The 23,471-nt window shown below is 42.3% G+C and overlaps 1 protein-coding gene across 1 annotated transcript; it reads right to left on the bottom strand.

Moving 5' to 3' along the window:
- Positions 1–9: 9 nt before the first annotated feature.
- LOC124070007 (integrin beta-1-like) lies at positions 10–22,245 on the bottom strand. Its single transcript, XM_046409588.1, has 16 exons — positions 21,932–22,245; positions 11,940–12,006; positions 11,399–11,484; positions 8,072–8,294; positions 7,786–7,956; positions 7,445–7,683; positions 7,162–7,317; positions 6,923–7,018; positions 6,752–6,841; positions 6,499–6,639; positions 5,956–6,158; positions 5,505–5,743; positions 5,189–5,411; positions 4,346–4,578; positions 3,731–3,897; positions 10–1,336 (listed from the first exon to the last, which is right to left on the bottom strand). The coding sequence occupies exons 2-16, from the start codon at positions 12,004–12,006 to the stop codon at positions 1,271–1,273; spliced, it is 2,400 nt and encodes a 799-aa protein (XP_046265544.1). The 5' UTR covers positions 21,932–22,245; the 3' UTR covers positions 10–1,270.
- Between the last annotated feature and the right edge of the window lie 1,226 nt (positions 22,246–23,471).

Genomic DNA, 23,471 nt, shown 5'->3' with positions numbered 1-23,471 from the left:
GTATAAGGGTAAATTGTTTTCAATGTTTATTCAATAAATAATTTCAGAAATACAGAATTGCAATTGTGAATGTGTTGAAATTAAAAAAGGCACTTAAAAACAACGATAGGTGTAACCTTTTTTCTCTTTACGAAACCTAAAATTCTAGAGTTCCCTTGCCACTGATTTTTATAACTAAATGACATCTTTACGGTTTCTTTTCAGTTAAAAAAACATTTTGATCGAGGCACCACAAAACATTTGTGTGGAATTACTGACACATGGAAATAAAGTGGAACCCTTACCTAACTCATGTCCTACAAATAAAACAAGGCATTTCTATGGAAGCAAATTTAGTAAATAAGGAAAATGCACGTGTATTTGGCATTGCTGTGAAGAATTAAGGCCCTGAGTTGGCTTTAAATTAAGCAAGTAAAACCTGGAGCCAAACGGTAATACTACTGTACACTAATGTCCTTCAATCTGGAGAGGCAGCCCAAGAAAACAGCTTTTCTAGACCAAAGACATTTCAACTGATTGTTCAGATGTACTAAGTCACCCAGAGAGAAAACATACAAACACGTTCAGTTCAGTTCTGTGAACACATATATGGCTTAACACAGAAACCAAAACACACTGCACACACATTTCTTTGCTACCGCACTCGACCGACCGGTGCTACATTTGAAGAGTTTCATTCCAGAGACACTTAAAAAGAGTTGAAATGATTCCAGACACAATAAGACCTTTGCTCAGACCGCAAATCAAGCTTAAGACCTTCTAAATCCCCCCTGTGCTTTTGAAACACTGGCTGACAAACTGCCACCCACTCGACATTCTGTACACGTTCAGTGTGGAGAGGGACTCTTCATTTGTTGCCCGTTATCACCATCCAACTGAATGGTCAACAAAACACTGATGGTTTGATGGTTGTATTAAAACAAAAAAAAAAAGGCACATCTGGGCTTTCGTTACCTTGCCAGTCCCGTGGCGGAAAATCTACAAATCAGTTCAACACATCCTCTCAAGATCCGCACAGGACAAAAAAAAAATTAAAGAAATAAAATAAAACAAACCCCCCATTTTTATACAGACTGTACACGTTTCAGATGATGCATAGAAAATACAAACAAGTGAGTAAAACACACTGAAATAGTGGCAAAATGCACTGCTATCATTTGGTGACTACAACGACAAACAAACAGTGAGAGCATTAGAAAACCCGTCCCTCCCGTCCATCCGGCCCACATTCTCTTCCATACAGTGTTGTCACAATGAAGGCAAAGCTCCATCATTTACCCTCATACTTTGGATTGACGACAGTCGTCACAGCACTTTTGTAGATTGGATTCTCACCCTGAGAAACAGAGAAAAAACAGCAAGCGTGAGCACAGCGGGTGTGAACTTAAACTCAGTAATCATGTCAACAAATCACAGCACTTGTCAAAACCTTTGCACAGGCGCAATAACACAAACTCAAGACCAGGAAAATCAGCATCTAAAGATTAAGTTGTACAGTAAAAGAGCAAACACAAAAAGTCAGCACTGAGCGTGCAGCCACGCTGTTCGTCTTCGTCACCATCTGGCTTGAGGCAACACGCTGGTCACACGTCATATGAACTGGGATCGGATTCTGTTGCCATGGTTTTAGCAGCTTGAGCCTGACTGCTGTAGTCGACTGTCGAGTGTCGGACTGCCACTCTGTCTCTTCTAGTCCTGAACTACTACCATCTGTACGAAATGGTAGAATACAAACGATCTGACCCCTGGAGGTGACAGAGGCTGATCTGTACTGTGCGACCATTGCAGGCGATTAAAACGTTTATTATGAATATTAGCACAGTGTACGTGATTAAAAGACATGCATGGTGTCTGCACAGCGTTATACACAAACACTGAGTTTGCACAGAGCTGCTGAAATGCTGCCGGTCCACATGACTAACTGAGGTGCACGCTCTCCGCTTTATGGACACAACAAAAATCAGCATTATGTGCTTCCCGGGAATCAGAAAGCTGCGCAGTAAGTAGTGGTTCTCAGCTACTAATGACAGTGAGGTAATGTTATACCCAGCAGTCTGCTGTTTACACTGATTATGATGGAGGTGAACAGTGATGGAGGAGGGTGGTGCAGAGCTCAGCTAAGAACACTCAGCCGCACCAAAGTGCCTGTAATCACATGACAAAAAGAACGGGGCCGGGTGTTTTATAACACACTCAGGTATACTCGTCTACTTCCTGAAAGGTTTTCCTCACAGTACTGTTAATAGAGCGTTTAGATGTTCTTAAACTGGCTCTCACCAGTCAGAGCTTGCTGTAAAATGGAGGTTTAACCATTTACCCTGATGAGAAAAGACATTTTCCTCCGGATATTGAAGCGACGCATAAATGAAGAGAGTAGGACCGAAATGAGAAGAAAAAGGTTAAAATAAAAACCTCTTTAGACTTTGTTACTATTAGTAAGCTGTTAGGAAATTTGTTCACCAGCACCGCAGTGTCAGACAACATGCAGCCAACAAATTTCCATTCAAGAGGTAAAACTGCACTCAGAGAACATGCGAGTACATGATACCAAGAGGTGATACAAACTTTGGCCTAAAGAGCAGCGCCTTTACTCCCATAGCTGGGATTCTGGTACTGGTTAACAGGACTCTTGTAAATGGGGTTCCCTTGCTAACATGGAGAAGGAAAAGGGAAGGGGAGGGGGGTGTGAAAAGGGGGGAAACAGAAGAAAAAGAGGGAGGACAGGCACAAAAGTCTGAAGGAAAACCTTTAGCACTCATCATTATTTTTATAATCTTGTGTAATGGCATCCGTGTCTTCACTGTTGTTAAGTCTGTTGTCCTACTAACTTATTTATTATTTCCCTACGTGGTTTGTAACAGTTCAGTAGAATATTTTTACTTTCCTACTGCTTTCATATTATTTCAGTTATGTTAGCAAAGAACTATACCAGATATAAATAAGACTGGCTGGAAATGTGCATGGGAGCACAAGCCTTCCTGCTACAGTCTGTCCATTAAGAGAGAATACAAATACGTTTTAACAGAAAGCCACTTTGCAACGTTTTTACTTTCTTCTCCTTCAGAAATAACTTATTAACAATGTTATTTTACATATCACAGTGGCTGTGAAGAGCGTTTGCTGCTATCAGGCCATAAACACTGCTGCTGTGACTCCCACGCAGCTTTCCATCAGAGGTCATCCAGCAGTCCTCCTCTTTCTTCACTTCACTTCCTTTTATGGTCGTGCAGTTGTACCATGCGGACAGCGAGAGGCAGCACCGTCAACTGAGGGGAAGGCCGCTCCCTCAGCAAATAAAGACTGAACAAGACTGCATGGCTGAGCACAGACAGATGGGGATGGTCGCGGAGCTGAGGGTGGCGTTCAGGGATTTTCCAGTTTACTCTGGTTTAAATCTCTTTGCAGTTTTACAGTTTTTGGATATTTTTCTGCTGTTTATTTCACACGGCTTCCTGACATCCGTAAATGTTTGGAGAAACATGCAAAGTGGCGCTCAGTCTTTTGTTCATCTCCACACACTTTCAGACCTAGAGGGTCTAACAATTATTTTCACTCAATCCTCTTCATTATGAATAACCTGATTGTTTAGCTCTCCAAATATAAATTCTAATATTATTACAAATGCAGCTGACATATCAATATCTGCAATGCTTCAGGTAACCATTACTGAAATGAGTAAATCTGCTCCCCAGATGAGATGTTTCCAGGTGCTGTGGTGCAGCTGACTCACCGTGTCCCACTTGGCGTTCATCTTCTCCTTCTCGAACTTCGCAAACTCTCTGCGGTCATGGATGATCATGAGCAGTTTCCAGATGAGAAGCAGGGCGAGGCCAATGAGCACGATGCCCGCTACCACGCCAGCCACAATCGGGATGATGTCAGGTCCTGTTGGGCACTCTAACAGAGAAAATGCACAGGAAAGTAATGTTCATAAAAACGATCTCAAGTCTTAGTCTCATGTGTTAGAAGTAGAATGGAAGCTATGCTGCTCTCCTGCTCACCTGTTGGAACTAAATTTGTGATAAGGAAAAAAAAACGTGTCTGATTTCACACACACCGTAAACTTGAAATAACTTGGTATTTTATTCTGGTTGTTTTTATATTTATATAGTGTTGTTTTTATATTCATTAGTATTTGTAGGTTATTGGGCTTATACTGGGACCAGGGATACTAATTTCATTCCACCTTATGTTTCTACATGTGTGAAATGACAATAAAGCTCCCTGAATCCTATTAATTGTGAAAGTGACAGTGCAACTAAACCCCAGAACAAATGTATCCAAAGGGGCCACAAATGTTCATTTTTTAACCTAATCAATGCAAAACGTAGCACTGAAATCATACCCAGCGTCTCCACCACATAGACCTCCTTGGTGTGATTCCTGATGGCGTAGGTGTAGTAGAACCAGCAGTCGTTGGCGTCTCGCTCTTTGCAGTGAGTCAGTGGGAAGCTCTGGTCTGTAGGCTGAGGCAGCTTACTGCGATCCTTCACCTTGTGCAGATCGAAGTAGCCACACTCCTGCTCACATGTATCCTTCTTCTCACCGGACTTGAATACTTGGCACTGCACACAGTCCCTGTGAACACAAAGACCCGAGGGCTGATTCACTCTCCAAGTTGTATTCTATTCATTAGAGTTACAGAATACATTGGTAAAAGCCAGAGGAAGCTGACACAGCAACCGATGAGTGGTGAACAGTTCAGATGCCCAGAAACATCCAGAAAACAGCAAAGTAACGAGAAAATAAGAAAAAACAGGCAGGTAGATACAGATGCTGCCACACAGTTCTAATGGATCTTAGGTGATGACTGAAACAAACTGTTTGTGTCTATACATTTTTTAGGAAAATTCTGCATAGTATAATTTTAAAGCCACAACAACTGTTAAGTGAATTCAATATGCCTATAATATACAGTAACTATGGATTATAATGGAAAAACATAAGCTACCCTCAGGCGGCTAAAATTTCCCAGACAAAAAATGCAACCTCACTTCCTCAACAGTAGCTGTAGCCGTGCACAGAGGAAACACATGCGAGCACACAGGAAGCAGATGTGTACAGGCAGACCGAGGGCCCAAACTCAAGACCTTCTTGCTTTGAAGTAACAGTTCTTTTTTTTAATAAATGTAATCCTACTATTTGTGAATGTCACATTTCCGGCCACAAATGCAATCCTCAGACTCACTTGTGCTCAGTGCACACTCCGGGGCAGGTGGGACAGTTCTCGCAGGTAGGACCCTGAAATTTGGGGTCGGTGCATTTGCAGATTCCACATTCACAAGTACCGCGGCCGTTGCAGATCTGCCCGTTCTTGGCGAGGCAGGTTGAAGTATCGAGGGAGCAGTCGCAGGCGCCGCCTGTGTAGTTAGCATCACAGATGCACTTCCTGCATTCACAGCGTCCATGTCCTGGTGAAAGACAGGCAAAGGCAAGAGTTAAAACAGAGCTGATGATGGAACTGGCACAAGTCACTGAAATGGCTTTATTCCTAAAATACTCACCTCCGCAGAGCTGGTTGTTGGAGCGGTCACAGTTGAAGTTGTCACACTCGCAGTACTTTCCACTGTAGACCTCATCGATCTTCTCCCGCTTCTTGCATTCGCAGGTGCCGCAGACACAGTCACCGTTGTTGCTGCAGATATCCGTACCGTTGTCTTTCCGGCAGTTGGCATCCAGGTCCTCTGTCTGCACATCGTCTTTGCTGCACTCGCAAAGACGGCCGATACGTCCGTCATTACACCTGCATAATTCAACCAGAAAAAAAAAATGTCTGGGAAGCAAGTACTTCAAATGAAGAACACCCGTCACACACATCTTTTCATCCACATCTTTTCATACACTTTATCACCTGCTGTTATATCGTTTCTTTAAAGAGGCACGGTTGTGGTTGGAAATTGCAAACTCACAGACCAGATACACGGTTCAGCAGCACTGACATTGTGAATCACTTACTTGCAGGCTCCACACTCGAAGGTCCCGTTGCCCTCGTGGCATTTCTTGCTGTTGGGCTGTCCTTCAGCGGCACACTGACAGTTGCAGATGAATTTCAAAACTATCTCCACTTCTTCATTGAAGCCAAGTGGTTTAATTTTGATGGTCTCACTCTTGCCATGTGATGGACACTTTTGGGATTCAACAGAAATCTTGAAAAACACCTGGAAACCAGAGGAGAGTTTACAGGGTTATGAAACCTACTGAGTAGGGAGCCTCAAAGCTTATGTTCCATTTTTCAGATACGACAGGGATTATTAGCTTGTCATGTGTTTCACTTTTTCTCATTTTGTTTGTTCTGAAGTGACTTTTTTAAATGGAGGTGTTACTCCTCTCCTGTCTCTCAATGTGGAACAACCAATTTCTCCCCAACCAGAAGGAGCAACACTGTAGCTCAAACATGGATTTTCATCACCTTCACATGCCACAAACACCCAGTCACAACACCGCTTTTCCCACTTTGCTATGTCGATTCCCCGTGAATTATGCTATTTTTTCAGCTACCTCATCTCCGATGGAGATGTTGGAGCACTTCCTGCCGTTCTCCCCTGTTCCCTCAACGCCGTTCTTACAGATGGACTTGTAGGTGATGGATACTCCCTCTGGCAGCCTGCTGTTTTCCAGAATGATCTCAGAAGACAAGGACTGTCCAAAACAAGAGAGATTAAACAGTCTTTAAAGGAACCACAGGAAGGTGTAAACTAATCTCTTAATTCCAGGGACAGAAGTCACGTGAATATGGCGTAATTTGACTCACGTTGTAAGCATCAATGATGAGTTTGATCACGTTGCTGGAGTTGGAGGACAGCGTGCCGACAGCTGATTTCGGAATAAGATTTTTCAACTCCTGAAAAAGACACCAAAAGTTCAAGGGAAGACTAGCATGAACAAAGAAATGTGCGTCAGTGTACAGAAAGCACAAATTCACCTTGTAAACAGGCTGGAATTCCTCAGTAACAGCAAAGATGGTCTGAATGTTGTGGTCACTCAGTTTCTGCACCAAATGTGCGATGGAGGGGTAGTCCTAAGGATTCAATAATAAACACACATACTGATTAACGAAATCCAAAAAGAAGAAGAAAAAATTGAGACAACAGAAAACAGCATACATGCTTAGTCAACTCTTCTTGCACTTATTATGCATATAAAATCAATTTAACTACATACATAGTAGTGGCTCATGGTGTACATGTTGTTCTCCAGGTGACACTTCCCATCGTTGGGCAGGACGATGCCGCCCAGTTTCCCATCACCGGCAAAGTGGAAACCAGCATCGGTGGAAAACACCAGCAGACGGGTCACGTTCCTCCAGCCGATTTGCTCCTGGGGAAACACAGAAAGCCTCCTCGTTAATATTTCACACACTAATGAGACACCCTTACTGCAGTTAAACAGCAGAACAGGCAACCACTGGGAAGCACAAAGGGAAAAACCTTCAGCCGCTTCTCACCTCACAGACCGCAACCTGCATGATGGCATCGAAGCCTCCCTCTGGAGAGTCCAGGTTCCCTGAGATCTGCTGCTGGCTGACCAACTGATTGAACTCGTCTCCGTTTTCCGTCAGCTTCAGGACGTTCTTATAGCTGAAGGGTCTGGTACAGTTCTGGTTCCCGGTGCAGGGGTTGAGGAGCCTGGCTGGCGTGGTGCTGATGTAAGGCATGACGGTCTTCTCCACAAATGAGCCGAAACCTAAAAGAGGAAAGCATTTCATTTAGGATTGGAAAAATATTCCAAACGTGACAGCCGGTCCGTTGATTAATATCTTTTCACTGACAGTCGAGTTTTCCTCACCAATCCTAAAATCTGAGGTAATCTCTCGCATTTCCTTCATGAGGTCAGTACCAAGGTTCTTGACATTTTCCAAATCATCTTTCATCGAGTAGGAGAGGTCCATAAGGTAGTACAGGTCGATGGGGTAGTCCTCAGCACGCTTGAATTTCAGGTCAAAAGTCTGGGGCTCACCTTCAGTGGAGGAAAAAAGGAGAGGATTTTTAGATGATTTAAGAGATTGTGACAACAACAACAACAACAAAAAACACTTTTCTGGTCTTATGACTGAGCTTTGTTGGGTTTTTACCAGATCTGAGTGTCAGGGTGACTTTCTGGGGCTGGATCTGGGTGATCTGCTCAGGCTTCAGCTTCTCAGTCACGTCCTTATTGCGGTTGGTGACAGGCTTGTTCGTATTGATGGTGATGCTTCCGCGTGGGTTCTCAATACTGGCCGCGGGACAGTTTCTCTTCTTCAGGGACTCGAGATCATCACAGCGAGCTGACTTGGACTCACCCACATCGAGGAAGTTCTGTGAAACAGCACAAGAGGTTTCATTTTCAAAGAAATTTGTACTACACACCTACCTTCCTAAACACTGTCCCTTAGGCTTAAGCTCAGAGAACACTCTGAGAAGATCACAAAATGTTCTTAAAAGTATCAGACCACCTCTGAAGAATTCAACATATGTTTTAAATATAACTTTACAGGCAGTTCATGCAGGCATAGCAGGGTTGTGCTGTGATCACACAAGACATTTTTCACCTTGAATTTCTTCACCAACACAGACAGATTTCCCACAGACAAGCATTTTTGTAGCTGGTAACTGTGCAAAAACATCTGGAAAGGTCCTGTAAATGTGCAGGAATTTGTTTTGGTGGGACTGGTTTAACATGTTGCAACATGTTGACAGCTAGCACAGTAACATAATGACAAACTGAGCTTCAAACAAAATCTTAATATGTCACTTATTCAGCGAAGAAGAATGTAGGAAAAAAATGGTGTTCTGTTTGGTGTTGTTTAAACAAATTAACTCACTAATATCTGCTGCTGATCCAATTTTCAGGATCTTTTCGGCCAGCGAGGCCTCTGAAATGAATATGTTGTACTTGAGCTGTCTGTTTTTTGGGCCGCTGTTCTTAGGCATCAGGAGACAAGGAGAAACAGATGACTGGGAGCTCTGGCTAGGAATATTGATTGGTTGCACATGATATCCCACAAGGCATAGCAGAGGAGAGCTTGAGACAATGAACTCAAGTCAAAACAGAAATAGTGCTGTGACCTGATTCTTTCAAAACCACATGACCCATGCAGACTTTTTTTTCTCCCCTCCCTTCTATCTTACTGTAAACATCAGAAAAGATTACTAGAAAGTCTGAAAATCACGCCAACACAACACACCTACTAAGCCTGAGTTTACGGGGAGAATATGAGAAATAGTTTAATCAACCTCAGTCACACAAGAAACAATCATGTCGTCAGCAGTGGGCAGCATACACAACATTCATAGCTTTTCCATGATGCACTGCAGTCAGATTGTGAGGGTGCCAAATACCTTTTTATGGAGCACTCGCAGCACTTGTTGCTCTTTGGTGTGATTTCTGAATGATTTTCGGCTGAATTTGAACACCTCTGAGTATAAGATTAAACCATATGTACTTCAGTGCTAAAGATACTTCACATTGTGTTGTAAAAAAAAAAGGCAGCTGAATTTGACTGTACTAAAAGCTGCAGCCATGTGGTGATTTCGTAACGTGGGGGGCAAGTAGCAGCCAGCAGTCTGACAGTGAAGTACAGACACAATTTAACAGGAATGCAGCTCTGTTCTGACATACACTCAGCTGGCAAAAACACCAAGAGGGTCACCTGGCGAACAGTTTCAGAGCTGGCACTGACTATCACCATACCTCTACTCTGGGGCAGCCTAGATGTTGGAGAAGCGGCTTGTGATCGGAGGGTCACTGGTTCAATTCCCCCACCGGACGGGCAGGAAAAATTTGGGTGTGGTGGAGTGATTAATGCACGTGGATGCTGCCCACTGCTCCTGTGTGTGTTTCACTGCATGTAACTTGTAGGGTGTTGCAAATTCAGTGTGTGTATGTAAAAATATATATACTGTCAATAAAGCTGATTCTTCTTCTTCTTCTCTGGACAAATAAGATGACTGGTGTATATGAATATAATGAGATGATATTTGTGGATCACAGCCGATGGTTTAAGATGAGCATCATTTCGAGATCATTAGTGAATCATCAGCAGTAAATCATAAGTATGAGGACATAAAAAAATGTGTGGAGGCATTCACTGCATATCTCCCTTCATTCACTGCATGTTGAATATTTTATCAACTTACCTCTTTTGTCTCTTTCGGCCATTTTCTCCTCTGCTAATGAATCTCTTCAGCCTCTTAAAAATCCTCCTCTCACTCTAGGACCTCTCAAGATGCTTCGTGAATAAATTTTATCTTTACCAGCATCAAGTCTTAACTTTAAGGGGGCATTTTTAAAGAAAATGAATCATTCATCACGACAAACAACTCTTTGTACTAAGAAGGCTTATGCATTCTGCTGCAGAGGTGCAGGTGTGTGTGATGTGGGAAGACTGAAGGGACACGTAAAGTGAGAAAAGTAAAGTGAGCAAACTAAAATAGTGACAAAGACAGTCAAGTTAGCTGGAGAATCAAACAGACTTTAAATGTTGAAACAAGAAATAACCTGTACAATAAAATGGGGTAACAACTGAATTTTTAAAAATCTTTTTGATAGACAAACTCCCCATTCATGTTGCAGTATAAATACGACCCAAATCTACTGCCTTGTACTTGGTGTGAAGAAGTGAAACAACATTTAATATTAACCTCACGCTTCTGTAAATCAGTATTTTCCTGTACTGTGGTCAGTTCACTCGGGGGTGTACTGCCACCACAGCAAGAACACTTCCTTTTGGTAGAGAAAACATCCAATTAAACAGGGTTATTAGGCAAAAGTTTCCACTGTGAGACAAGAAGCGGCAGCACTCGTGTTTACAATTAATGGAGTACTTGTGGTTTACGTGCCTTCAGTCAAGAGGCAGGAAAGAAGTCTTTTGTATGTCTTGATTTTCTAGTGCTGCTCTGTGTTTGTTTGTTCACGTCCTCAGAGGTAGTTTATGTGCATGTACATCAACACACTTATTTATCTAACCATATAAATAGTAAAGATGAGCAAAATGAATTCAAAGAAACAATTAAAGAAACAATTCTCTCTTTTTGAGCTCTGCCTGCTTTTCACAATGATGAACACGAAGCAATAAAAATCATCAAACACATCAGAATGATATTTTATTAGCTAAATCATAGCATCTTAATTGTTTTAGATAGATTCGGCTGTGACTGTTGAACACAGACTGAAATGATGGAATTGTCAACGTTGGCAACAAAACAGCAGAGCTTATTCACCCTATTCCTGGGATTGCAGCGTTCCCTGCACAACATAATGGCTGCCAGCTGCGTTTGTTCATTGTTTCTGGCAGTTTAACCATGAAGCAACACTGCCGCACAAAGCACAGAGGAGACGCTGAATGTGCCACACCCACAGTTTAACATCTTCGGGATAATTTTTCATTCATTTGATAAAACACTTGAGTGGTTCAACTCACTTCGTCTGAGCACCATCCACACGACTCGGCGACCTGGATGCATTCCCCACATGACTGTGCGTTTGCCTTGATGCATATGCTTCCCTCTGAAAGAGACAACACACACAGTTCTTCTAGCCACGCTGACAGAAAACAGTATTTCCATTAGATCACTAACTCAAACCAGTTTCAGATCACAAATCACAACCCCTTCCCATTTCAGAAAACTGAGTCATGCCGAGAAAAGCTCCAGGCAGCTCACCAAGTGATGACTTCACCTTGTAAAAGAGCCTCCCACCACTGGCTAAAAGGACCCACAGAGTCATTAAGCCATGAATGAAGAAATACAAGATTTGAGGGATGCTGTATTTCATTGTGCTTGAGAAACTGAAAGCTAAAACAAATGACACGCACTGCACAGAGAATGAAATGTAACTGTTTTGCTCTGGAGGGTCTGTTAACCGAGCTGAAAACACACTACCCTTCGGACTAGCTAATGTTTAACGTTTAATGTTTAAGATAAGAAAATCTGAACAAATTTATGACATGTCCTTGTTCTTACCTTGCTGTGCCCAGCTGCAACCAAGGACTGCTGATAACACTGCTATCAAAAATAACCGCAGATCCATCTGTAAAAAGAACAAGAAAAAAAAAGAAATTCAGTGATGGAAGCTGAAAGGAGACATCAAGATTAAAGAAGCAGATTGACATTTAAGGCTCAACACATTTTTTCCAAATTTGTCACTAAAGTCTCAGTGACACTTAATGCAGACAAAATGTTTAAATGCAACAAGTATAGGAGGTTTAATGAGTCACAGAGCTACTTTAAAAGAGATTTGAAGAGATTCATATCTGAAAAGCACGGCTGCACAACTGCTATGTCTGAAGGTATGGGTCTTTTCTCTCCACATGTGGCACAGCTGCACAGCTGAGGGGATACTTTAGATTGGCCTACTTGCACGTTAGTGATAACTTAGGGAAATTATACTACCATTGACAAAGCAATTCACCCTTGAAAAGATTCTCATGGCCTGGTGTAAACAATAGGTCTAACTTTAACAAGACATGCAGGGTACACATTTAGGTTTAAAAAGTGCTCTTTGATGCTGTCCTGTGTTGTTAAGTCTCCATCCTGACGCTGACGTGAAATTCCTCAGTTCCCGTTAGGCAGCAGAGGCCAAGAGTAATCTTCATTTTGTCTCTCCCATATATAGAGGAAAGACTTGCCCACACTCGGCTGGCGTCAGCCGCCTCAAACCACCATACTACATACTTGCTTCCTGACTGCGGTTTGGAAACTTTCATGCTGTTACAGGCCTACATGTTGTATGGATGTTATATCGACAGGGAATTAGAGGCAGAGAAAGAAGCTGGAGGAGACATAATAAAAATGTTGCATAAATGAGACAACAGTCACATCTACACATGAGGTGTTTGGTCTGACCCAATTTCCCCCAGGTATCAGTAAAGTATTCTAACAGCAGTCTTATAATGACTGTAACAGAGCAGCAGCAGCTTTAATACTAACATGACAGGCACTTGAAGCTGCCACAGAATCCAAAACGGGAAGCAGTAACTGCACTTCATTAAGCAGCCTGATGATGCCTCTCTGAGCTAAGCCTGTAAGTATTTACCAACCAGCCTCAACACAAAACCAGAAGTGAACAAAGACTCAATTCTCCTTAGTGGCTAAAGACTGTTACTTTGTCAGGAACATTTGCTCAAGTTTTGTGCACAAAGAAAAGTCAAGCTAAGATAACAGCTATATAGGAGAAAACAGAGATGTGTTCCCGTGTGTGTGTGTGTGTGTGTGTGTGTGTGTGCATGTGTGTTCCCATGTTTGGTCAGGCTGCCTCTTCCTGAATCTCTGACAATCCCCACAGCTCCGGTGACACACTTCTTTGATTGTCTGTCCAATCCTCACAGTTACTCAGACCAACTTTCTGCGTATTTTTCCCAGTAAGGTATACATAGGAAAACAGACACTGTTGACTGAGTCAACAGTCATGCCCCAAAATAGTCCAGCGTTAGTTCTTGTGTTAAGAGCAAGTAAAACTGACTAGTAGATGCAGTGCTGTGGGTCAGAGTGCACAGACATCTGCAAAAAAAACCCACATCCTGTGAAATGAGAGGCATGCTGACCAGCTAACATGCAAGTGCTTCAGTGATACTCATCACACTGCTGTGGGGACCAGTGGAAGAAAAACATCAGATAAAGAAAAAGTACCTCACTGAAAGATTTGTTCAGTATTGGTGGATGTAAAAAGTTTCACCACCAGCAGCACCAATACCAGAGCAGAATGGGATTTTTAAGAGTTTTTAGGTTGTCCTGTAACACCTGTCTGAATGCAACGAGATCGGGATCATGTTTGTTGACAATTCATGTAGATCAGCAGGTGCTCTTCCTATCAACTGTACTAAACTAAAATCTGACACGTGGCAAGATGGACAAAACATTCAACATACCCAGCAAGATGCTTAATAAAAATTCAACCTTGTGCCAACTGCAAAGACTTTGTGCACTATTAGGGCTCCACCCCAACATTCCTGAAGGCCAGCTTTGTTTACTGCTCTGAGGCTCGTCCTGCACAGAGCTGCAAATTACAGACGGTTGACAGACTGGGGGGCATTTGGGGTCTGCAATGTGTGCCACACAATGGCATTTCTGTTGAGGATCTCATGTACGATAGCTTTGGAGAACAGGCTTGCTTCAAGCACTGTCGTGACTGAAATATAAAGGACACCTTCTAGAAAAAAATATCCCCTCAACCCATCTGCTTATCTTTATTTATGTCTACTCCTTTTATTACCACTGCTGTCAGGGAAATAAATGACAGACAATGGTTTCTGCAAAGACTTTCACTACTTTTTCAGCTTCGAAGCAGTGAGAACAAATCAGCAGTTAACAGTAAGAGCAGAATTACAGTCTGACAGTTGGAGGAGGAGACTTTACTGGTTCCATAGGAAAGACGAGACATAAAAGATAGCGCTGCTTTCAGCCAGTGAACGCCACAGCTGATAAGAGCTGATAAAAGCTTCAGACAGATCCATAACAGACTGTTGTAAAACCGCTCCTCCTAACCGTGTGCAACACACAGTGAAAGAAAAAAAGCAAACTGGTATGTGGAGAACTCACAGGAGAGAAAAGGGTCAAACAAGCATCAAGATCAGCAACTTAGTCAACATGAGCCTACCCACACGTGTCTGTGTTTGCCACACAGTGTGACAGCTCTAATTAATAGTCCCTTTCATGCACAGAATAGGGAACTTTTGAATTAACTCTTCAAGCAAAAGGTCTGTCTGTGTTCTTCACTCAACCACCACATTTCCCCCAATGCAAGACAATTTACCTGACTGATCCGTCTAACCCCCGAACAGAAAAGTTTACCAGCTGTGTCTCATCAATGTTCGGTTTTTAATCCAAACTATGGAGGCACACAGACGAAGCTGCTGCATTCTATCTGCCCCACATATCAGATGAAGCCACATGTGAAGATGTGAAGCCACGCCATACACGTATTGTGCAACAGCCACTCGAGTCAAAGCTGACGACTGTTGGGTGGCAGATGAAATACGTTACATGATGAACAAACAAACAACTTCTGAGCTGGCAAGGTGTTCAGAAACTCCCATTGTCTTGCTTACTTTTCTTAGTCTAACCGTCCTCCTGACTGAACCTCGCTCTCTCTGTCATCATGCAGAAACTATGGCCCATGAGTAGTCGTGATGACAGACCCGAGAGCCTAATATTTAGAGTACCGGGAGCACACTGTGTTGAATCATGACTTTGTATGGTCAGGCTGGAGAAGAAGAAGATGATATTGAATGTCAGCCTCGCAATGTTTCATTGACAAACCTGTGTCTGTTAACAACGTCCAGAGCCGCTCAGCTCTTCTCCAACACAAGTACAGTAACTAAGGCAGCAGTTTTGACTGGAATGTCTTAAATACAATTTTTTTTATTTTTTTTTAAGATTCTCTTAATGAAGCTTGAGGATGTGCTGCAGTCTTTTTGTTCACTTGTCAAACTGATGTTTCCTCATCTGAACATGCTAATTAAAGCTCCAGGAAATTATAACGCAATTTTGATTTTCCAGAAATTAGCAGATTAACTCTTAACTGTTAGCTGCAACCCTGTAGTCATCTGTGTTTAGAACAAGATCCCCTCCAAACCTGTCCAGATTCCAGATATAAGAATATGTAAATAAAATGTTTTGATATAATCAAGACGCCTCTGGTTTTTCCTAGATGAAGACATTTCGGATCAAAATACATACTAGAAAACATCTGCTGGGTGTGATGGCAAACCAAAGAGGCCTGCTGTTGTGACAGCTGTTTGCCCAGTCTGAAAAAAATAAAACTGCCAATCCCAGCTTGGCAGTATGGACTGAAAACGGGAACTTCATCTTTCTGTATTGCAGACAGATAATGGAAAAACTGCCACAGAAACGACAGCAAGTGTCCCTGAGATTGGCACAGCTGCACAAACTGCTTCAAGCAGCCGCTGTCAGAGCTTCTGTGATGAGTAAATGGCATCAGCAGGACAGACGGACCACTCGCTCACTCACGAGTGGCTGGACCAAAACAGCGAACCCTCTCAAACAGAAAACGGCCAAATTGAACATGACGAACACCAAAGTTTATTTCAACACCGTAACCTTTATTTCAACTTGAAAGTCACAGTCAGAATGTTAAAACCTGGATCTATACCCAGTGACGTTTGGTAACTGGTAAGACACCATATCCTTGCAGAACAATAAATCAAAACTGTCCTAAAACACGTCAAAATAAAACCTGACAAAGTAGAACTGAGAAACTCAACCCAGCGTCTTCTCTTTCTTTCTAAGCCTTTTCTGTTGAGTAGTTTGAACATGTAAAAACCACCTGCTTGCTAAAAAAACAATACAATAGTCCAGCCTTTAACATGTTGAAACAGACCCACACAAAAGCTTTATGAAGAATTTCTTCCAACAGCTGCTGGGAAGAGCAGAGTGAAACTTGATGCTCCACGGCGCTCTTCGTTATGGTCGCCTGGTTGCCTCACGTCAGAGGCGCTTTGATTCAATCTGCAGTCTGAAAGCACGCCTCAGGGACCAGAGCCCCGCTCTGCCTCATGTCAATTCACAGACAGCATTCCTCTGCTCACACATGTAGCCGTGTTGCAAATAATAGAGTCCCTGTGTGACATCCGCCCACTTGGCCGTCATATTTGCTCGGCGAAGGAGAAGCAGCTGCAGAAGATGGACGACTGTGATGTGGCACCATTTGATTCAAAAGATATTTTACGTGAATGTTATCAAGTGCTTTGATTTCTGCATTTTTTAAGCATTTGATTCACTGAGGCAGAAGTTGCTATCTTGTTATTTTGCTTACAAAGCTGCTAAACTGAATTTCCAGAAACATCATCACAATTGTTAATAACATATGTTTCACTCAGTGGAGTCTGAGTTATAAACTGGTCAGTGCTCACCTCCACCCTATTTATATCGATGAGGATAACTCCCTCTGCCTTGTGCCCTCATGACTCAATGATTAAAGAAAAACATTGTTTTTCCACATAAAGCAGAGATTTTCCCTCATAGGGGTCAGTCCCACTCAAGAGGAGCTGAACATGAGGGCGTTGAGTCAGCCTGTGCAGACATGTGTCACCGTTATTTCTTTGTTTAAACCTTCCTCTGTTCACTGACGTCAGTGCATTCACCTGTTCACTGTTTTTAACCAGGGTCACTCACTCTGTGAAGAATGCAGCAGGAGACTTCCTCTGTGTGGGGACTCTCTGAAATACTGCACTCTGAGGTGTATTAGGCTTTTTTATGTCACTTAATTTAATACACACACAGAGACTTATTAACTGGTGGTCTATGGGCTGCTATGTGTGTATCTGATTGAGACCAAATTATTTTTATAAACTCTGCAGACTAATCTGCCTTCCTGACCCCTCTGTGACTTGGTCCTGCAGTTTATTTGGCTGTGAACAGACAAGCCCGGTGTTGTCCAATAGTGGCACAAAGCACAGCTGTCAAAGTTAACTAATCTTCAAAGTTCATGTTTAGACAGTGGGTGACCACTGTTCAACAAGTAGGCCTATTTGATGTTCTTCACATGGCTGAGATTATGTTATATGTGCCTCAAAAGATTTGATTTCTGTATGAAATCCAGGTCTGGGTTGGGTTCAACCAACATGAAGCATACATAAAATGGTTTACTTATGAAGAGTAACAAGTGTTTCCTTCTTAATGCAGATGTGCAGCTTCAGACACCATGACAGAGGTGTCAAAACAAACTTTATTATTTTAAGTTGTCCTGATATCTTGGATGTTCAAATTCGCCGGTCAGTAAACAAGCAAGTTTCACAAAGCATTTCACTCTTCAAATGCAACGTTGCTAAGCAAGTAGTACGAAACACAAACCACTGACACCCACAACTCCTCTTTGTGCATGCACCAGACAGCTTAGAATGGGAGTAACTGCAAAATATACCACAACTGGTTTCTCAGTTCGTTCCTCGTTTCATGCGATTACAGGTTAACCGCACGGTGCATCACTAACCCTGATGTTTGGCTCACTTTTTTTTTCTCATGAAAAGAGAAGCTGCACAAGCTGTTGCTTCAACACTGTGTTCCATTTCCACATTATCCCACACAAGCCTCTGACTTGGCCACAAATTACTAAAGATGATTCCACTACACAGCATTCCCACGACAGATCACTCGCTGGGCTTTGGCTTGTCCTTTCATCTCATACCGTGTTGCTAAACTAAGAAGTCTGTCAAGAAACACATCTTGTTATTACACTGAACTTTATATCAACTGACTGCTCCAAATCGAACAATGCAGTGAGGTTATCACCACACCAGAATTTTAAACTTCACCACAATATCAGTATTAATAAAGTGATACTCGATAGCACTCGGTAGCATCTTCTCATCAACAAATCCTCTGGAACAACATCCATGTCTCCAGACAGAATCACATAGGGATTTCTAGCTACTGGATGACAGAAACTTAAACTGATGAAGGGCTGTTTTAGAATAGATTCACTTCATGATGCTCTTTCAGACAGCATTTAACATCCCTGACAAGTGACTCTACAAATTGTGTTTTTTGGAGGTAGGCAGCCACACCTGTGCCCTGAAAACTTACAATACACACCTCTGATAACTGTACCTTTACAGTGTTGATATGCACTCTGTCACAGGACTGTGCCCTGTGAAGGATCTGACAGCTATATGAGTACAACACAGTTTTGCTGATTTTGTGTCACATAATGGATCCTGGTGTAGTGAAATTATGAAGGCTACACAAGTGCCAAAAACTTCTCACAAGCCTGCAAAGTGAAAGGTAGCGTTCAACACAAATCAGCATTGTTTACACTGTGCGGGTCATCTGGTAGTCCACAAACGGGTGGCCACCCCCCACCAGGTCTGTTTACCACCCAGTTAGCCATCCGGCCACCACCTGCTGCTGAAACTCGCAGTGCACTCTGAGTCCATTAGGTCCCCAAACACCTCAGTGTGACTCTGCATCCATTTCCTTAATTAAGCTACACCCAGACACCATGTTTCCCTCTAACAGGCTGCTGAAGGATCAGGAAGAACATCTCGCTCCTGGCTGCCGACACAGCATGTCTGAAGGAAACCCAGCCCACACAGAGAAACAAATCGGTCATGAAGCTCGATAATGAACTTACAAGAGGTGTCAACACGAGTGCAAACAGGTAAAGTCTGTTTCTTTATCTATTGTTTTGAGACAAAATCAAAGTGAAGCAACATAAAAGGAATGAGTTCAGTCTGATGTTCACATTCTGACCATCTGTCATCCAGCTGTCCATAAAAATGGTTGAAAGGATTATTGGAAGTGTTTGTCCTTTTCTGGGAGTGGCAGGCGTCTTAATTATCTGGGGATACGTTTGACCAGGGCATATAAAATGCCACCTCGAACTTGTAAAAGTAACATTAGAGTTTATCATCACTAGCTAGTTACAGAAGTACCATTTAATTATTTTACTTGAATCTAACTGGGCAGATGAAAGTGAGCCCACATACTGTTTGTATATATTGGTTAAGATAACCTTGTTAAATTCTCCTTGGTGATGACTCAGTTGTGGATTAATCACCAACACCCCAGAATGCCACATTAGCAGCATCCCAAAAAGGAAAATGAAGTGAAACCTCTGAACACCTCCTGTGGCAAAAAGGTAGAGTGCATAAACATGTGCAACATATGTCTTAACGTCGAAAAGCCATATGCAAATCCGACAAATCTCATATGCATTAGGTTCTCAGCAGACTGATTCTGGAAAGAGTTAAGTTGGTGAACAAACCATGCACAACCTGTTTGGGGTTTGTCGGTCATGTGGAGGAGAGCACGATCTCCCAACCCTCCCCGGGGAGATGAGATAACGCATTCCATCTGAACCAGCTCCACACTGTGTCGTCGTGGAAAAACTACGCAACTGAAATACGGGGCGCTTTTTCCACGGAGTTCACTCGGTCAGTCTGATGGCCCTGGAAACTCTCTGAAACCCCAACAGTCGGGTTTTAAAATGATACCCAGGCTTTGGTTTTCTAAGCAGTGCATCCTCTTGTTCCCCTTCATTGTTTAAAAATAATATACATTTCTGACATATTCTTTAAACAATCTGATGAAAATGCCGATAAAAATATTAATATTTAATCTTATCTTATATTAAACTCTCAGTCTTTTTGTTACATCTAGAGCTGCAACTACTTCTCATTATCAGCAGCTTTAATCACTTCTCAGAATGACCTAAAACTTTTTGACACTTTTCTTGTCTGTGCTGTGAGGACTTTCAACATGATTATCAAACATACCCCCCAACCCTCCTACATGCTTTGTCTGGCCATCACTGGAAACCCTGTCACCCCTGACTCATATCTGACAAGTCAGGTTAAAGGCCTGGTGTTGAGTAATGCTGAGTGACCCTGCCAAATGCCCCGGACACTCCTAGATCCTAGCCGAGCGTTGCTCACTGTTTAAACATCACAGCAGTGTAACTAAGGGAAGTGACTAAGTCATCGACGGGGAGCCGCTTAGAGTTCGCAGACACATCTCCACTCATGTCTACACTTACCAGGCCTGGTGTGCATTATCTTCATCCATGTGATGTGCGCACACTGTGCAAGATTAAAGACATACATGTTTTCGCACCTCGATACAGTGCTGTTGCTATGTAATTATGATGCTGCCTATAAGCCATAACAGACTAGTAATTAACCCAAAGTATGTTTCCCCTCCCATCCAAGCTAAATTAGGCCTTGCAGCAAGAACTTGGTGGGCACAGATTACTAGCTCAACAAATCCAGCTTCTCCCTGAGATTAACAAGGGAGAAATAAACAAGCCCTCAGGCTACAATTCTTTTACAGGATGTGAGTAACGCAGACAAGACTGATCTTGTCCAGCTTACTGCACAGTAAACAGTCCTGAATCAGTGCTGTGGGCATGGCTGAACAGGAGAATCCACATTCTGGTTAACCAATATGGCCTTCTTTAAGATGTCTAGGTCTTACTGCATCCTCAACCACAGTTTATACAGTTCAAAATGCACTTTGACCAGACTGGGATCCAGCTGTGGTTTGTTTCAGGATATTCTTTTACAAGTCCAACTTCACTGAAGTGTTTGTGCCTTACAAAGGGAAGGTTGTTTGGCTTTCGTCCTCATGCGTATTTTGCCCAAAAGTGTAAAACTCTGAAGTAACTCAGACCTGAGTGCTCCTTTAGTGTACGTACAAAACACATGTTGAGGACATCTGCAAAGGATTTTTGACAAATTGAGAAAAGCCCAGCTGGACAAATGGACCCAAGTGCTTTAACAGCACTGCAAAAGAATACCAGGTGGCTTTGAAATACAATCTTCACTCTCGAGCAAAAGCAAAGAAAAACTCCTGATGGATGATGTAGAAACCATTGCTCATCCGATCAGAAAATTTTAAGACGAGGCCAGGAGTCTAAGCTCGAAAACTGTCAGTGGAAAACTTACACGAATGACATCAAATGAGTTAGTAATGTAACCCCACTGTAGGACCATCGTAACAATATGACAGCTATGCCAAAGTAATCAAACAAAGTCTTCCCAGGCGGAAACGTCACTACGAAATATGATGTATCTGTGCGTTTTAAACATCGAGGAAGATCTGCAAATGTCTATGGGAAAGTTTTGACTTTAAAACGAAGGCTACCATAATTTAAAAAACAGGGTGTAATTAGCTTATCCAGCACTTATAAATCACTCAAACTGTCCTCTTTGGTCATACAAAGCGGCTCAATGGTCTACTTTGTGTACAAAGCCAACACTTACATTTACTGAGGGACATACTTGAGGTGTAAGCTGAAATGTGCCAACATTTCACGTTGTCGAAAAACCTCACCGTGTAAGGAAATCAACATAGCTGTCTTTGTCCCGCGAGTGGAGCGCAGTTACCCACACCCAAAGTTTGCCCCTGAAGACACACATTCCTCGCTTCTCTCTTTCGTCGCCCCCAAACATGGCAGATCAGTACATTTGACAAATGTAGGTTAAAACAACAACACTCACCTTATTATGATGATATGGTGACGTTTCAGTCGACTCAGAGTAACATTTGCTCGCATAAAGTGTCCTCTTTCTGAGACACACAAAACTAGCTTAAACTGTTATGAGGGTCCGCTTTGTTTTTTTTAGCTAATAAACCGCAGCGCCCCGACGTACCGAAGACGTAACGTTTTCACTCAAAACGATACGTTAACGATTTCCTTACTAAAACTATTTATTTAATTCTATGTTTAAAAAATAAACAGGGGGCGAGGAGTCCCCGGCTCGCCCGAACACGTTACAGCCACTGCCGTTGCTGCTGGGAATTTTTTTTATGACCCGGTTCAACAAATCTGTTCTTATTTAAACCCCGCCTACACAGGAAGCGCTGCGGCACGTAGAGGCCAAAGGAACAAACACACCTGGGAGGGGTGAACGCGTCGTCACCTCCGATGTGTGAACCGTCACAATTCACACACGTGAACAAGCCAAAAAAATAACCGTTTCCTTACTTTTTCTTGTATAGCCTGTATTGCGATTAGTTATTTTCCAAATGTATATTTTACAATACATCTTAACCATCTACTCAACTAAAAACAACACTGATGAAAGAAGCTTTTTGTTCTTTGACACATAACTTTATAAAAGTACTTAACTGTAGTTCAGAAGGATTAACATATACTTTACTGGAAGTAACTAAGCAACGTTTGAAAAAAGAAGTACTAGTTTGATTGTACTTTGTATATTAAAGTACCCAAACCATTTTAACCATGTAAGTGGTTAAAATTAGTTTCACCTCAAACAGCTGCAGCATTAAAATGTCTCTTACGTGTTGTAATAAGATCGCAATAGCAGACTTGATTCTGTCACACAGTTCACATATTTTGCTTATAAAAACTCCATAAATATTTATCTCACATATTTTGAGTATATTTTGCTTATAAAAACTCCAGAGTTTACAGTGTTATTCTAGGTGAACAAGCACATGCTCACCTGTGGTGCTCCTGGAAGTTACACATCACTTTCACTTCCTGAGAAAGCAGCCTGTGATACCAAATTAGGTTTCCTGCCAGTGCACACTCATGCTGTGTAGCCAAACGTTTCCAGCAGAGATCCCAAAATTTGAAGATACCAAATAAATTGGGCAGAGTTTTGATAAAATGTGTTTAAAATGATGCACAAAACCTATATTTTCAACTGATGGAACAGTGCAGCCATATGATGCTACAATACACAAAGTCTTGGTGTTTGAATATACTGAATATGACTCTGTTGAATAAGTGATGAGTACGTACACACATTATGGTGGTTTCACTGCTTCTGGGTCCACATCTGTCTCACAAGCTGTCACCTGCTTGTTTTAACTTCAGGCCTGTAACTGTGTTGGCACATTTCTTATGTTCTGAATGATCAACAGCACAAGTTACAGCAGCTCTTCTAAACTCAGGTGCTGCTGGGAAAAATGCTTGTCTTAAAAGTGGGCAACAAGTCACTGCTGCTTGAAGGGTGACTGCACTGCAACTCCTTGCAACAGCAAAACGAGGCAGCAAAAGAGCACAACCAG

This window comes from Scatophagus argus, chromosome 13 (genome assembly GCF_020382885.2).
Source record: "Scatophagus argus isolate fScaArg1 chromosome 13, fScaArg1.pri, whole genome shotgun sequence".
In the NCBI taxonomy this organism is placed as follows: Eukaryota; Metazoa; Chordata; class Actinopteri; family Scatophagidae; genus Scatophagus; species Scatophagus argus.
The sequence above is the reverse complement of the archived record's forward strand: the minus strand, read 5'-3'. Positions and strand labels throughout refer to the sequence as shown.